Source organism: Natator depressus, chromosome 24 (genome assembly GCF_965152275.1).
Source record: "Natator depressus isolate rNatDep1 chromosome 24, rNatDep2.hap1, whole genome shotgun sequence".
Classification (NCBI taxonomy): domain Eukaryota; kingdom Metazoa; phylum Chordata; order Testudines; family Cheloniidae; genus Natator; species Natator depressus.
Window position 1 is genome coordinate 7444619 of NC_134257.1, and position 16655 is coordinate 7461273.

Here is a 16655-nt window from a genome sequence, read left to right on the forward strand (position 1 = left end):
TCCCTCCACGAGGGGCAGCCGCACTGAGCAACCCCCGCTGTGCTAAGAGGCGTGACAATGGATAGACGCGTTCCCTCTGAGAATCACAACCGCCACTGGCGGGGCACCAGTTCTTGGGATTTTACTGGGAGTCTCACGAGATTTGTCGTTTTCCTCAAAGCCCCAGCTCCTGGAGTCAGGTGATGATGAGCTCTCAGCTTGTATTTCAATAAGAAAAGACATTTCCTAACCTGCACAGTTGGAGAGAAAAGCTGGAACATGTGACCCCCCAACAAAGGCTCTAAACCCAGAAAGGAAATAACAAGATCCCCGAGTTCATTATTTTGTTTCAATCTCGTGATTTTTTGAAGGCCTGTCTCCTGGTGTTCGAATGCTTGGGGGCTGGCAATGCTGCATTTGAGATGGCTGGGAACCTCACAACAATCCCATCCTCCTTCTCTGAAAGCACAGGCCTCTGCCACCTGAGCTAATGGAGAATCCTCACTGCAGTGTGGCGTCTAAGACACACAGCGAGCAGTTCCCAGTTCTTTCCAGCAGAGAGCCACATTTGCAATGATGCTTCTCCCATGCAGCTAGTTCTTTGATTATGAAATGTCCCTAAGGGATTCAGTGTTAGGTTTAAGAACAGAGCCACCCTTAAAACCAGAATTGCCTGGAGGTGCCGTCAATATTTAAGGTGGAGGTAAAGGGTTTATGCAACAATTGACTTTTGTCTCTTACTATTTTTATGCAGGGAGGCAAGGACACCTTAAAAAGACTCTCAGGACAGCCCAGATGCTGAGAAGAAGAGGAGGTCATCTGAAGAAGTAAAGCAAGGAGCTTCCACTTCAAAGGAAGGAACTGAGGCAGGATGGGATCTGTGCATGGAGGCTGGATCAGCAGGTAAGGAGGTATAGTCCCTGGGCTTCTCTGTAGGTTTAGATGTTGTGAGGTGGGGAAGAGAAAGACCTGGAATCCAATGCACAGGGACTTCAGTCAATCTGTGGAACTCACTGCTGCAGGAGGTAGAGCCAACCCCTGCTCAGTTTATTTATATAGCTTACTGTGTCCATAGGGGTCTAGCCACTGTCATCCCTCACTTTACAGCTAGAGGGACAGCACTTTGCTCAAGCACACCGAGTGAGTCAAGGGCAGAGCCAGAAATAATCTATCTGAGCAACTCACAGTCTGCAATGCATTTATCTCACAATTCCCCAGAGGCAGGGCGGTACTACTATCCCCACTGTACAGATGGGAAACTGCGGCACAGAGCAGCTAAGGGACTTGCCCAAGGTCACACAGAGAGGCTGTGTCAGAGCAGGCAGTCCAGCCCAGCTAACCCAAATCCCATGCTACTGTCCTAATCACTAAACCATCCTTCCTCCTGTGCTCTCTGCCTCCCAGCCCGTGTCCCATTCACTGGCCCATGCATGTAAGCCATGCGAGCTCAGGTAACATGGTTAATCAGATCTCAGGCTTCAGGGCGGCAAGTGACCGCCTGCTGGGGTCAGGAGGGAATTCCCTCCTTCCTCACCGCCCCACGTTCCACGCCGCACAGTCAGCCAGGTGCAGTGTGGAATGTTTTTTATTTCCTTTGTTTGGAGCATCAGGTCTCGGCCATTGCCGGAGGCAGGGATGCCAGACATGACGAGCCGCCAGTCTGATCTGCCGGGGCAACTCCTCTCTTCTCCCTCGCCACGCCCCAGCTCCTACTTCCTGGGTGTTACTGGGTGGCCATGGTCAGAAAAGTGACAACTGATGGCCCCTTCTTATCCAGACATTGGCGTGCGAGTGTGTGCACATGTGTGTATGTGTACACACACGTGTGTGAGCACATGTAGAACCAGAGCTCCTTTAGTGACACAGATTAATATTTATCTTGCTAGCCCCCCAGAGCCATCTCAGCTCTGGGGGAGGGAGCTGGCATCTGTCTGTTACCATTAGCCCAGCCCAGCTTCAGGATCAGGTGGGTTCAGTTCTGTCTCAGCCCCTCCAGGTCAGGGTTACGTGCGGGATGGCGTGTAAACCACACAGAACCTGGCGTGATTCTTACGAGCCTGGGGGAAGGTGTGGGGCTGGTGGGTAGAAAGCCCGTCCTTTTACTTGTCAGCTGAGCCAGCCAGACCGAGGGTCTTTGAGACATGACAAATGTGGGTCCGCCCCCTGTTAAGGCCGTTCCCCCCCAAGAACAGAAGGATGATCCCAGTTGGCTGGGTCTGCAAGGCAGGGATCCTAGGTGTTCACAGGGAATTTTACAACATTGATTGGACACACAAGCCTGCCGGGTGCTCAATGCCTCTGGGAAGCGAGGTTCAGTCCTGGCCCCACGGAGCATAATGCAAGGGTCATAAACAGACCAAAAACCAGGGTGAAGGGAAGAAGGTAAAGATCAGGGGAGGATTAATAGGCTCATGCGGCCACTTAGATCCAAAGCCCATTGAAATCACAACAGATCCGTCAGTCCCTGGGGCTCTGGATTGGCTCTAGGGCATGGACACATGGTGGTGGCTTCCCATTAAATCTCACTTCTTGTAAGGTTTGCAGGAGGAGTGAGTTTTATGAGGGGATTGGAAGTGAGGCCAAGGCAGTGGCTTGGCAAACAGTTAGTGTCCTATTATATAGGGGCAGCCTAAAAGACTGGGTACGTGCCCCCATCTCTCCCTCTGGGGGCTGGTGCAGCTAAAGGATAAAAGCCCGCTGTTGTTGCTAGCTAGTGGAGTTGCTGCTATAGCGTAAGACCGTGCTGCAGATCCGAGCTTTGATTTTGCTGCTGACCGGTTCTAGAACGGGACGGGGACGGGAAAGGAGACCGGCCCGCACCAATGTATTCGCATCGTTGCCGTGACAAGGGCACAAAATGCACCAAAAAAGGGACCACCAGCTACCAGCGTGGGGGTGAAGCGAATTCAGCTCACTTCTGCCTCAGGGACGTGGGAGCTTCCCTGCTGGGACGCGGCCCCGAGCCCCCAGTGCCCAGCACGACGCACGTCCCTGCGAGATGAAATGGGCAGCCGTGCCACCGGCATCGCTCGGAGCTAAGGGGCCCGTGGAGGGGCCGCAGATTAAACTAAGCCAAGAGACCGCGCCCACGGGGAACTGCGACGCCGAGCATCCCATGCTCCGTGTCAGGCCGAGATTGAGCACCACACTGCATGCGGGGACCTGTTTGCTGGCGAACTCCATGCTCAGCGCCTGCCCCTTGCGGCCTGATGCTGCTCAAGCTGGGCTGGTCGGCTCCACAATGTCTCCTGGTGCTGAGATGGTGACCCAGAAAGTGTCTGCTGGCCTCCTAGCTTGGGCTGTGTCCTTCCTTGGTTGCATTTCTTCGCCACTAGCTCCCTTCACGTTCCTGGTAAATGCCGTGGAACTTGCCCTGACAGCCCAGAGGGCCCAGCCTTAGCCAGGATGGCGAGCAGAACTGGGGCCAGATCCTCAGTAGATCTCTGCTGAATCTGAATCTGCATGGGTGTAAATGACAGCACAGGCTGCCGGGCAGCAGAGAATGAGACCCAGGGAGTTTCTGAGAGCCGCTGTCCAACCCTGAGCCTGACTGATCACATTTACACTGGGGTAAATCAGATTCTTCTAGCTCATGGGATGAGTTCTCCTTAGACCCTGCGCTACCATCCTGAGCTGTTTAACCCAGGAGCAGCCGGATTGCAGGATCGTGTGAGCAGCGGTGGAAGGGCTGGTGCCTGAGTGCGGAGTGGAGGTGCATGGGAAATGTTCTGGCGTTGACTTTCTAGTGGGAGTCCTGCTATGGGACCAGGAGTCAGAGCACGAAGGGAGGCATGTCGCAATACCACATCATCAGCCATTTGGGACCCTTGAATGGTTTGCGGCTCGGGCTCTGAGATGCAGAGATCTCGGCTCCACGTTGGCCCGGGGTGCTTCTCAGGCTGGGAGCAGATGAGACACTGAAGAAGGCGCCCTCTCCAGGGGAGGTCAGGGCCAAGGGCCGCGGCTACTTAATTCCAACCCTGCCGAGGCGGTGGAGCGGCTCCCAGGAGCTCTCTCGAACAAGCCGACCTTTCAGACCATGGCTCGACGCGCCTGCAGCTCCCCGTCCAAGGCGGGGGAAACAATAATAAACACAGAGCGCAAGAGAGTTCATCTGTGTCGACAGCACTTGAAAAGACCAGCAATCTTTAGTCCTCCTGGCTCGCACCCAGCTTCCGGCTGGGGTCTGGGCTTTGCCACCAATTCTCTGCTGGAGACCATTGCCCGAAGCTGAATGAGATCTAACAGGGGCACCTCGGAGGGGAAAGAGGGGAGGGTTCGGCTTGGATAAGCGCACCAGGCGGTCAGTCTGAGGCTCTGAATTTGAGACTTTAATCTGAATCAGAATTAGAATCTGAATCTACTCCGAATCCAGATTTTTAATCTGAACATGAATACATTTCCCAAGGGTGGAGGAGCATTCACCAGCAGTGGCAATTTAAAATTGGCTGTTGTTCTAAAATACACGCTCGAGTTCAAACAGGATTTAATTCAGGGCAGTTCTCTGGCCTGTGTTATGTGGGAGGGCAGACGAAAGTGGTCCCGTCTGGCTTTAGAAGCTAGGAATCTATAATCAAAACCACACATCTTAATTTGAATCTGAAAGAATCGAATTTGAATCCTGCATCTTAATTGGAATACATTTAAAATGAATCGTAACTGGAATCAGAACTTGATTCTTAGTCTTAATTTGAATACATCTCATTTGAATGTTACTTTGAATAAATGTAATCTGAATTTTACTCTGGATTTGGATTTTAGGCCCTGATCCTGGAGAGATGTACACAAGAGCTTCGTTTTATGCACGTGGGCATTCCCATTGAAATGAACGAGACTGTAAAGTTAAACAGGCTTAAGGGTTTGCAGGGTCCGCCCTTCATCTTAATTTGAACCTTAATCATTTGAATCAGCGTTTTAATAAACTTGATCTGAATCTTAATCTGAACTGTAATTAGAATCTCAGGATATTTTAATATGAGTTTTAGGGCTAAAATGTCAACAGTGCCTAAGTGATTTAGGAGCCTGCATTACATTGGTATTTAGACTCCTAAATCAGTTAGGTTACATCTACACTGCAAAGAAAAACCTGTGACACTGAATCTCAGAGCCTGGATCAATTGACTTGGGCTTGCGGGACTCGGGCTGCAGGGCTAAAAATAGCCGTGTAGACGCTCCCATTTGGGCTGGAACCCGGGCTCTGAAACCCAGTGAGAGGGGACAATCTTAGAGGCCAGGCTCCAGCCCGAGCAGGAGCGTCTACGCTGCTGTTTTTAGCCATGCAGTGTAAGCCCCACGAGCCTGGGTTGCTTGACTTGGGCTCTGAGGTTTTCCTTTGGAGTGTAGACGTACCCTTAGGTGCTTTTCAAAACGTTGCCCTGAATCAATTTAATTTACCTCTGCATCACTCCTTGATCAGACTGATTGTAACCCAGCACCCTGAGCTCTGGACCCCACATTTGCTCCGCTCTGGCTGCAGGTGCTTCCCTGAACAATCGAGCAATGCGATCACCTCAGTTCCCTGGGCTGCCTTCGGGGCCCCCGCACTGCCGCCAGCTCTCGCCGGGGGAAAGACGGAGCCTTGAACTCGGGGCTCGGTGGGCGGATGTGCGAATCCTCCTGGAATGTCTGCGTCGGTTTCGTCCGCCATCAGAGACCTTGGACGGGGGGGTTGGATTCCCTTGAGGCAGAGCTTTTCCGGTCTTCTTTGGACAACGACTTTTCCCCAAGTGCTGCCCAAGTGTGGCCACTGGCCACGTTCCTCCAGTCTGAAAATATCCCATGCCCTTGACCTGTTGGCCTGGCGGAGCAGGGCTGGGCTGGCTTTCCCAGGCTGCTGGCTGAAGGAATGCTGTGGGGGATGTACCCTCTCCAGCTGGTTAACCCCTGGGGCCTCGGCCGGCTCCCGTCCTCAGTGTGTGCGGAGGATCAGGGGTCTCGCCCCTCATTTCCCAGGCCAGGGATTCTGCAGGCAGCTCCGGGCCAGACACCATGGGCAGGCCGCTGGGGCTGTGTCCAACCCTCCCTTGGCTGCAGCAGGAGTCACAAGCACCGGCCAGCATTACTCCAGACGCTGGCCGAGAGCTCGATGAGGGCCCCTGATGCATGACGTGGACTGGCCCAGCCCGGGTTTACTCTCCAGTCACCCGCCCAGCTGGCCGCTCTTGACATCCCCTCGCTGCGTTTGCTGCCTCTCCGGTGCCATTTCTGCCACCTGGGTGTGAAACTGCACGCTCGTTTGCTGGCTGCCCCTGAAACCCAGCCTGCATGCTGCAACCTCCCCGCGCGAGTCACCCTGGGCACCGGATTCCCGCTCTGTTCCTGGCCGGGCTGGTGGATCATCTGGCAAGTCCAGGAAAGGGTCAGGAATTCCAGACCCCAAAGAGCAAATAATGGGCTGAGAGGGGCCCTAGCCCTAGATCTCCATCGCTGCCCTGGTAGGTGACTGATTGCTGCCTCCCTGATGCTGCTTCTACCAGGATTTCGCTGGGAATGGCCTCTTCACGGACCCCTCGCTTGCGATCGCACTAGCCCCTGGGACAGACACCTCTGTTGACCCTCCAGCCTCTCGCAGAGGTGGGGGAAACCTCTTCCCTCGCTGGTGGGATAGTCTAGACTATGGAGCTGTGCCGCTGTGGGGTGGATGTACCACTCATCCTGCTGTCCATGGGGACGAGGCATGGGCTGAGGGGGCTGTCAAGGAGCAGGTGTCTTGGAAGAAGGAGGGGCACTGATTTACCATTCTATTTCCCATGTTCTCATCTAGCTCCTCTATCTCCGGGTCTTTCGTCTAGTAACCGTAATGATGCCTCGCCAGTATTTTATGTCCATAGATCTCCCAAGTTCTTTGCAAAGGAGGGCGATAACCTTAGCCCCATTTTAAAGAGGGGGAAAACTGAGTCACGGAGCAGGGCTGTGACTTGTCCGAGGTCATGCAGCAGTAGAGCTGGGAATAGAAGGCAGGTCTTCTGAGTCCCTAGCTCAGGGGTGGGCAAACTTTTTGGCCCAAGGGCCACATCTGGGTTTGGAAATTGTATAGCGGGCCATGAATGCTCATGGTTCCCAGCCAATGAGAGCTGCGGGGGCAGCGCTTGGGGCCGGGGCAGCGTGCGGAACCCTCCGGCTGCCCCTATGCATAGGAGCCGGAGGGAGGACATGCCACTGGGTCCGGGAGCCACACGGAGCCCCAGCATGTGCGGAGCAGGGCAAGCCCTGGACCCTGCTCCCCGTCAGGAGCTTGAGGGAGGATTAAAACATTTGAAGGCCCGGATGCGGCCCCCGGGCCGTAGTTTGCCCACCCCTGCCCTCGCTGGTGCGTTAGCCATGAGGGCATGGTGCACTCCCACTCTCTTGGGAGGAGCGGTTGGCTTTGTAACGTCCAGCCAGCCAGAGACAGGCACTGGGGCAGCTCTTGCCTCATTGCACTGGAGCTGCGGCCCCCTCCTGCAACCCCCGGGCGAAGATGTGCTGTCCAGAGCGGCACTTGCTCTGTGAGATTGACGCTGCAGCTGCCAGGCTGTCCCAGCCGCCCCCGGCTGACTCAGGGTTCACGAGCAGTTCTGCTTCCCGTTTTCGTGCTGAAAGGAGCGAGGGGGGCTCTTCCCGGAGAGCGGTGGGGGCTTTGAGCGGGGACGAGCGGGTCAGAAAGACAACGAGCAGCTATTTTGCTGTTTGGAGGAGAAAAAAAGAAAGAGAGAGAAGATACTTGGCCGATTTGTGTGAACTCATCATCCGGGAGGAGAGTGGATGACTCAGGAGGCAACAATGGAGAATAACTAGGTCACTGGTTCAAATGGGAGCCCCCGTTCAGATAGTTCCGGGGGGCATGGGGTGAGGGTTTGGGCCCCCCTCCAGATTATTCGTAGGTCTCTATGCTTCATGGTGGCCCCTGCTTTTTGCCAGCCCCAGACTTTGGACGTGGTCATTAGGAAAGCAAACTTTGCCTTCCCCCACCCTTTGAATTTTTCGGCAGTGACGCCCCTGGGAATTGGGATTACGGGAACTTTTCATCTCCAAGGCACTGGTTCATCTCTAGTGCTGGTCAAGGAGCGTGGTGGGATTGGGGTAGGGAGCTGCTTGCTACGCGGCCGCCCGTTCGAACCCCGCCTTTCCCCACCCCCAGGCAATGTGGGAATGGGAGGTGGCTCAAGGCTCCGGGTTCAAATCCAACCCAGGTTGCTAGTGACACGAAATCGTCACCAAATTGTTCCTGAGTTGGAGGTGCTTTTCTGAGTGCCGCTTTGAATGCTGGAGTCCTCGAGGGGTTTGTTATTGTAGGGTTGCTCATGGGCATACTGGTTTGTTATTTTCTGGTTGCTCCTGGGCGTTGGGGCTGCCTATGCAGGCTTGTTGTTGGAGGGTTGCCGGTGAGCACAGGGGCAGCATGTGCAGGTTTATTATGGTAGGGTTGCGGTGGCAGGGTGCCTTGCTTTTATAGTTTCACAGACTCCAAGGCCAGTAGGGACCGCTGTGATCCTCTGGTCTGCTTTGTTATTGTAGGGTTGCTGTTGATCACTGGGACGTTGGCACTGTGCAGAAACAGGGGCTCCTAGCCACAAGGCAAGAAAGCATCGCTGTGGTTGGTTTGGATAAAATCTGTACAACGGATTACATGGGCCAATAGCAGAGACCCATGGAGAAGGGTCTCACCCATTCGGGGCCGTCCAGCCGGGGCGGGGTGGAGCGGGTAGACACCCCTGTGTTACCGTGAAGAGCAGATCTGAGCACCTCTCCTCCTGAATTCGCGTGTGGAACCCCCTCTGAACGTTAGCAGCTGTGAGGTGTCGGGATAACGGGGGGCTGGGTGGCCTGGAATCCAGCCCTTCCCAGGAGAGCGAGGGGTTAACGGCGGCCGAAGGGAGCCGGGCATTGGAGCCAGCAGGGTGGGCACCTTCTCTTGCTAATGGCCGCGTCTCTGGTTTTTTCTCCAGGCTTTGCATGGCTGGACTGGCCCTGGCTCTGGTCCTGCTGACGGCCCAGCTCTGCCAAGGCAGCCGGAAGGTGAGTTACCAGACCAAGGACCTTACAGCTGGGCGGGAGGATCGGGGTGGGGGCGGCTTGGGAAGCACAGACGAGTTATCTCGCCAGCCCCAATGTGCATCGCCACCTCCTGGAGTCACAGGCTTCATCACCAGCAGGGAACCTGCCTGGGGCGTCCCTCTTGGGATCTGCTGCTGGGCTAGTGGAGATAGACCTTGGCCCCCTCCCCCAGAGCCGGACTGGCCCACAAGGCTAATGGGGATAGACTGTGACCCCCTCCCCGGAGCCGGGCTGGTACATTAGGCAGGGTTGGTGACCTGGAGACCTTTCTCCTGGAAAGCATTGGGGAGGTGCCCCTTAGGGGGTGCTCTCCCTTCTGTGGGGGTGACGCCGAGCGTGCTGGCTGCACCTGATCAGTCACAATCTCCTGGTGCTTTTTGGGGTGTTGTACTGGCCAGTCCCAACTGGAGGTAGATGGTGTTCTCCCTCCATCAACTCCCTTGGGGCTGGGTATGTTGTACTCCAGCACTGCATTGCCGGGGGGGTTGCTGTGGGCTGTTAAACAGCTGCCATGTTCTTCCCCAGAGGTAGCTAAAATCAGGCAAAGCAGGAGCAAGTGGGAATGGTGGGGCAGGGATAACCCCCTGGGACCTGGTTCTCAATGACGGTGCAGCTCCTTTATGCTATACAGGCAGGAAACATTCCCCTGAGAAAGCTCTCATCCCGGGGCCTCCCCTGGCGTAAGCATCCTGCGCTCGCCCTGCTCCCAGCCCACCCCCCCCACCCCAGGGACGGACCTGGGATGTTGCTAAGGCACACTGTGCTCTGGCTAGTCTCTGCTTCCCCCAGCTCATATGGGGCTGTGAGAAGCAGAGCATGAGTTAGAGCAACCTCAGGGCTGCTCTAAATTACACCGAGGGCCAGGCAAGGCCCTGTGTGCAGGGATCACAAGTGTAGTGGAAAGTCACAGTGTTGCCAGAGCAGCTGTGGGGGGGCTGTCTCCTGGGTCGGGACTCCTGGGTTCTATTCCCAGCTGGGAGGTGGGGGGAGATGGGGTCTAGTGGTCAGAGTAGGAGGGGTGCTGGGAGTCCGGACTCCTGGGTTCCATTCCCGATTCTGGAAGGGAAGTATAGTCTAAGGGTCAGAGCAACCCCCCCAACACACACCCGGATCCCACCCTTGGAGGAACAAGTAAAGATCAGGCCCTGGGTTAACCAGTAGCAGAGGAAGGTACAGAAACAAGTGGGAGAAAGAGGCTTAAGCTTGGCTCCAGATTCTGCCCTGGGATTTGCATACGCTGTGGGAGCTGCGTGCACGCGGCACCGAACAGGGATGGGAGAGCACCAAGTGAGTGAGATGGGCAGGTTCTCCAGGCAAAAGGCCGCTTCCTTTTGCCAGATTCTCCCCTGGAGGGGCTCTGCAGGCAGCCTGCATGTCAGGGCTGCTTGCGGGCTGGGGGAGAGGCAGGGGCAGGGGAGACGTGCATTAAAACACAGTGTCACATCACGGGCCAAGTCCATGAGGAGCGGGATGCTGGAGGGGAGGGTGGGAGCTTCTGAACCACCGTCATCGAGGAAATTCCCAAAGAGCCGAGCCAGCGCAGAGTGTCCTCCCTGCGGCCTTGGTATGTTGCAGCGAGCGCTGGCGGGGGCAGGAGCAGCATCTTGTCCGCGTTAGGAGTTTACAGCCCTTGGAAATCAGCAGCAGTCTGGGCTGAGGGGGAAGCCAGACGCTCTGCGGGGTGGGGTGGTTCTGTGTGTGTTTTCTCCGGGGCAGCGTTGCTAACCCGGCCGTGTGTCGCAAAACGGAGCTTTCCCTGGCTCTGCCGAGCAGTCCCCGTGGCCCCCCCCCAGCCCTTCCTGCGCCAGCGTCCTTAGGAACCAGAGGCCCCCAAGCAAAAGCCAAGTCGTGAGCCGATGTTTGCCCTTTGCCCTGCACGTTGTGCACAGTCAGTGAGCGCCACACGCAGCTGCTCTGATCTGCTGGCGTGCTACGCCCGCTTGGGCGCACCGCCGTACGAGGCACCAGCAGTTGGAGGATTGGGCCCACAGCTGGGGGAGTTTGGGATTTGGATTGGCGGGCCCTGCTGGTTGGGGTGTGCAGCTGAGGGTTGGGGACAGGGGCTCTGGGTGTCACTCAGCAGCTGGCAAAGCCCCCCTTTTTACAGCAGGGGAAACTGAGGCACGGCACGGGGCCGTGACTTGCCCCAGGTCACTCCGCAAGCAGTGCTTGGACTGGAACCTGCGGGCCAGGCCAGTGCTCTGCCTAGTCGGACACAGGATTACAGTAGCACCGAAGGGCCCCAACTGGGCTCTGCAGAGACACAGAGTGCGAGGCAGTCCCTGCCCGCTTGCTCCCAGTCTGAACAGCCAAAGGGGAAACTGAGGCACGATAGCCAGCCACAGTCGCCCAGCGGGTCAGTGACAGAGCTGGGACTAGAGCTCTGTAAGCAGCCTCCCAGCTCTGGCTAGGCAGTCTAAGGGCTGCCCCAGTGCTCCAGGGAGGTACCTTGTGTGAAGGGGCAGCGGGGCTGTACTCAGCCCTGCCCCCACGGCTTACACTGCACGGGTAGCTATGCTTCTGAGTGCCGGAAAGGCTCTGAGGCATCGTGGGCCTGAGCCCCAGCAGGCGTAAATCCAGACCGACTCCACTCGAACGGCGCCCGTTGACGCCAGCAGCAGACTTGGCCCTCAGCTCTCAGCCTGACTGTGTCGGTCCTTCAGGTGCCGTTGTTCTTGGGGGGGGAAGGAGAGTGGGCCCCAAATCCTTTGAAATCTCTTTCCCTCCACCCATCTCCACTGCTTCTCTGGCCCAGGAGGGGGCAGAGGAATGTGCTGGGCACAGGGCAGCCGGGTCTCAGTGTGGAACGCCCGGCCGGCGCTTTCCAGTGTCCCTGGAAATGAAAAGAAAAACGTGGGAAATCTCTGATGCGGACACGGGGGCCTGGACAGGCTTGTGGGGGGAGGTTGTGTGATGGGGGCGCTAGATCACTGGTTTGAATGCAGCCTGGGGCGTTACTGGGAGACAGTCATTACACCCATGTAGCAGCTGTTTGCTGTTGGCCTGCATGGAATGAGTTGCTAGTTCTCAGCCTAGGGCCAGTGTTTCCCAGTGGCTAGAATAGTGGAGTAGGACTCAGGAGAACCAGGTTCTACCCCTGACCGCCTCTTGCTCTGCCTCAGTTTCCCCATCTGTCAAATGGTGATAAGATCCTGACCTGCTTTGCACTGTGCTTTGAGATCTCCTGATGAAAAGTGCTCTACAAGCGCCAGGGGTCATTGATGCTTCCCCTGGAGATGCTGAACCTTAGCTGAATCTCCTTCCATCTTTTTGATGAATGAGCTGTAAAAAATATATATAGCTCGCCCAGTGAAGCTCGCAGGCTGTAGCCAGGCTGGCTGGCTTGATCCGAGCCACTAGAGCGGAGGCCCCAAACTGTGGGGCGCAGGAGGAACGTTTGTTGGGGGGGAATTGCAGTGCTCTGCTTTGCACCGAGTGGGTTTAACAGGCCTCTCCCCTCCCCACGGTACCTGTGCCCTCGTTAAAATCCAGCCAAGCACTAGTGTCTCCTGAACCATGCCAAATATTGGCGAGCACGTCTGTTTTCTTAATTTCCTTTTTTGGCGAAGGCTGAGCCCTCCAGCCCAGGGGCCTTTGGGATGCTGTAGTGAGGAGCAGCAAACAGCTGGGCAGCGATAAACTCCCCCGCCTGCTCCCCACAGCTGGACCCGCCCCGGCTGGCGTGGGATTGTCCCTCTGTCTGAGGCACCCGGGAGAGGCCAGGCCAGGCAGAGCCAGCTGAGGTGGGGGGGACGGGGAAGGGCCCCGCGTTTCGCAGCAGGGACACAGAAGGAAAAGCTGAGTGGGCGGGTCCGTGCCCCTCGTCCCGGCCCGCTTCCCTTCAGCCCCGTATTTTGGCTTCTCTTCCCCTATCTCCGGTCTCTTCCCAGGTACCAACCCTCCCGCCGCCGGATCCAGGAGGCTCTCCCTGCCCACCTACGTCTTTCTGTCTGTCTCAGCCCCAGAGACCTGGGCCACAGCTGCCCCTTGGCACCCAGCGCCATCCCTGAGTCCTGGCTGGCATGGGGCTGCTGGGTCAGGCGTTCAGCTGTGTAGAGGGGATGAGAGCCCCTGGTCAGATGCTCACGGGGTGGAGGTGGGAGGCTCCGACTGAGGCCAGGCCAGTGGAGTTGAAGTCCCCTGCTCTTCAGAGCCATGGCCAGCCGGAGGGTGTGAAAGCCCAGCTGGTGCGGCAGCGTCACCTTGGCCTGGAGCTGGGGACAGGCCCCTCCTGCGGGAGCCCCCCCGGTGACGGGGCCGTCTCCTTGTGCCCTTGCAGGTCCCGCAGCGGACGTCTCGGCAGGTGCCCGAGGAGGACGGAGATGGAAACCAAGTGGCGGGCGCCTGGAGCGGCTGGGGCCCGTGGTCGTCCTGCTCCCAGCCCTGTGGGGTGGGGGTCTTGGAAAGGGTCCGCACCTGCCTGCCCCCCTATCTGCGAGCCCCCTGGGGGGGCCCTCATGGCCCACGCACGTACGCCCAGCCCCTGTACCCAGAGGAACGGGCCAATCCTTACCCGCCCCGGCCGTCCTACCCCCTTCACACTGATGGGGAGTCAGGGGCGCCTCTATCCCCACCGGGGCCTGCCTTCCCCCTCCACACCGGCTCTGCCCTCCCCCTCCACAGCAGCCCCAGCCACACCCGGCCGGCCCCCCCTCCCGCCCGCTTCGGGCCCCAGAACAGATACATCCGCCGCGAGTCCTTCCCCGCCGAGCAGCTGCCTTCATCCCCGCTGCGGGACGCCTCCTCCCGCCCCTCTAGCCGCGGGAGGGACCCAGCCCTCGCCCCCGGAGCCCCAAGGCGGGAAGAGGACCCGTCTGGCAAAGCAGGCGCCTCCAGCCGCAGCATGGCCCACTCTTCGCGTCGGCTGCGCCACCCAGACGCTCCCGCCACCTCCAGCCCGCAGAGGCCCTCCAGACGTGGCGGCGCGGCCCCGGCGCGGCTGCCCGCCCAGGACTCCCTCCCGCTCTTCAAACCCGAGCGGCGGGGCAGCCACCAGGCGGGCAGCGCAGCTGGCAGCTCCCGACACGGTGCCCTCGGGTCCAGGTGGGCGACGTCCCCGACACAGGAGTCCCGCGCCGCCAGGAGGTGAGAGCCGGGTTCCCCCGTCGGTCCTCAGTGGCAGAGCCTGGGCTCGCAACCTGGCCGGGGTGGGAGGCGAGGGAGAGGGAGAGGCTGGCTCTGGGCGTTGGGTCAGGTGCCCTTTGTCCGCCAGTCACTGACTGGAGGGCGGGGGTCCCGGCACTGTTCCTACTGCCCTGGCCTCTGCTCTGAAGCCCCCTCCCAGCTGGGAGGCTCGGATCCTAACTCCCATAGGCACCAAAATACCTTGGATCTGGGCATGGAGACCATGGTGGGGTGCAGGCCCCGTCTCTGTCCTTGCCCTGGGAAATGGAAACTCAGGGCCTGGGTCCCCACGGCCGCCCACCCGCCATGGCCCTCAGGGCTAAATCCACTCAGAGACTGAAAAGGAGTCAGCTGATCCTCACTATCATATGTCAGGCCTTATCTGGAATGCCCTGTGGCAACAGCAGGGAGAGAGCTCAGATCCTCCCACTCCAGAAGCCTAGCCGCACCCCCACTAAACTGTGGGAGAATCCCCTTGAGCTGTGTACAGTACAGGGCTCGTGACACAAGGCGTGCCATTCTGAAGCCAGTAGGCACACACGTTAGCCAGCTCCCTCCTTGCCCACTGTCCTGGGTGGGATGCCCGTTCTAGGGGCAAGAAGACAGGTGGGTCCCTGGCTCCCCCTTTGCTCTGTTTATGCAGAGCCTGTAACAACACTTCCCCCCCATTGCAGGTCTCGAATTCGAGAGTCCATCAAACCGGGTAAATATGGCTACGGGAAGGTGCCCTTTGCGCTGCCCCTGCACAAGGAGGTGGCAGAGGGGGGCACGCCACGGTTCAAGAGACACCCAGGGCCCCCGAGCGACCAGCCACCGCTGCCCACCAAGACTCCCAAGCGCAAGGCCAAGGAAGCCCCCCGCCGGGAGAAGGAGCCGCCGGCCAAGGGCGAGCACCATCCGCACCACAAGCAGAGGAAGGCCGTGCCAGCGGAGGACTCTGTGCAGCCCCGGCTCCAGGCTGGAGCGCTGGCAGAGAACAGCTCCGAGCTGGCAGGGCATAGGGCGAGTCCCAGAGGTGGGGGAGATGGGCCTGCTCCACACCGCCAGCCCCACATGGCCGAGCAGGGCAGCGCTGGGCCACTGAAGGCCGAGGCCACAGCCAAGTCCCACGCAGGCCCCTCGGCGGATGAGGCGAGTCCTGGAGAGAATTGGGAGCCGGCAGCAGCGCCCCCAGAGCCACGAGGGGCCCGGCATCGCACTGCGGAGGGCACTCCCCAGCCGGGCCTCTCTCCCACGGAGCAGGTTGGCTGGGCTCCGTCGGCCACCGTAGGGCCTGGCGGGGGAGAGCCAACGGCTCCGGAGGAGACAGGTTCACGGGAGTCGCGCCCGAGGGCGGGAGCGCAGGCGCCCACCGAGCGAGGAGGAGGAGACAGGCTCGGGGGCGCCACAAGGGGCACCCAGCAGTCTGCCCGCCCTGGGACACCCGTGGGAAAGAGGGCCCCAAGCAGCGGCCGTGCCCCTCGGCCACAGGGGGAGCTGCGCCTCACGCACGAAGTGCTGAAGAACCACAGCTCCACCGTGGAGGCACAGCTGGAGCCCAAGGGACACGGGGCAGGGGGTGGCCACAAGGAGACACCAGAATTTGGCCACCCCCATCCCCGCTCCCACCATCGGGCCGCAGGAGCACCAAAACCCGGGCCTGAGGCCACCCACCTGGCCCAGCCAGAGGGAGCAGGTCCTGCTGACCCTGCCGCACCCTCCCATCTCCACCAGCCGGCCAGGCCCCGTGTTCAGAGACAGAACGAGTACCACCCGGGCGGCTACGGCACCCGGGCCTCCCAGAGCCTCTTCGTGGAACAGCCCTCGCCTCACCGGCTGGCAGAACCGGACATCTGGCTGCTCCACCGTGGCAACCCCGTCCAGTTCCAGGCCAGGGGGCAAAGGCCCAGGCTGGGCCTGCACCCGGGCCGCGAGGTGCCCCAGTGGAATCTCTACGACCCCGGCACAGAGACCTTCCACTGCGAGGGGGAGAGCAAGCAGTTCAAAGCCTGCAGGCAGGAGGTAAGGGCCTCTGCTTTCCCTACGGGGCGCTGGATACCTCCCCCTGGTGGGACTAGCACTTTGAGCCCCATGCTTCAAACCCCCTACAGGAGAATCTCCATTCTCCATGAGCAGTATAGGGCATAAGACACACAGGTGATCAGCTCTGCTTCCCTCCAGGAGAGGGCAGTGCTGGGTACACATACCCACCCATTTTATTACAGTATTAGCCACCCCATCTTACAGGCGAGAGGGGCAGCAACTTGCCCAAGGTCACCCAGCCCATCCGGGAAAAGAACCCAGGAGTCCTGACTCCCTCCTCCTCCACTTTAGCCAGCGGGACCAAACTATCTTGTGGGGTCCGCGTCCATTTAACAGTAAAAGGCTTCGAGTCCATCTAGGGAAGCAGCTGCCAGCGAAGCGGAGAGCGTCTGAGCTGGGAAGGCAGACAACGAGCAATTTGGTTGCTAATGGGGTTTTTCGTGCCAATTTATCCTTTTTTTTTTTTGGTTTAATAAACAGTGAAAAAATACACA

The 16655-nt window shown here is 58.7% G+C and overlaps 1 protein-coding gene across 1 annotated transcript in view; it reads left to right on the forward strand.

Moving 5' to 3' along the window:
* Positions 1-16655, forward strand: part of ADAMTSL4 (ADAMTS like 4) — a 58154-nt gene that overhangs the window by 15404 nt on the left and 26095 nt on the right. The window contains exons 3-6 of the mRNA XM_074939009.1: positions 734-882; positions 8907-8976; positions 13295-14100; positions 14814-16140. Coding sequence (XP_074795110.1) covers positions 851-882; positions 8907-8976; positions 13295-14100; positions 14814-16140 — 2235 coding nt within the window. The 5' untranslated portion in view covers positions 734-850. The remainder of the gene's footprint in view (positions 1-733; positions 883-8906; positions 8977-13294; positions 14101-14813; positions 16141-16655) is intronic.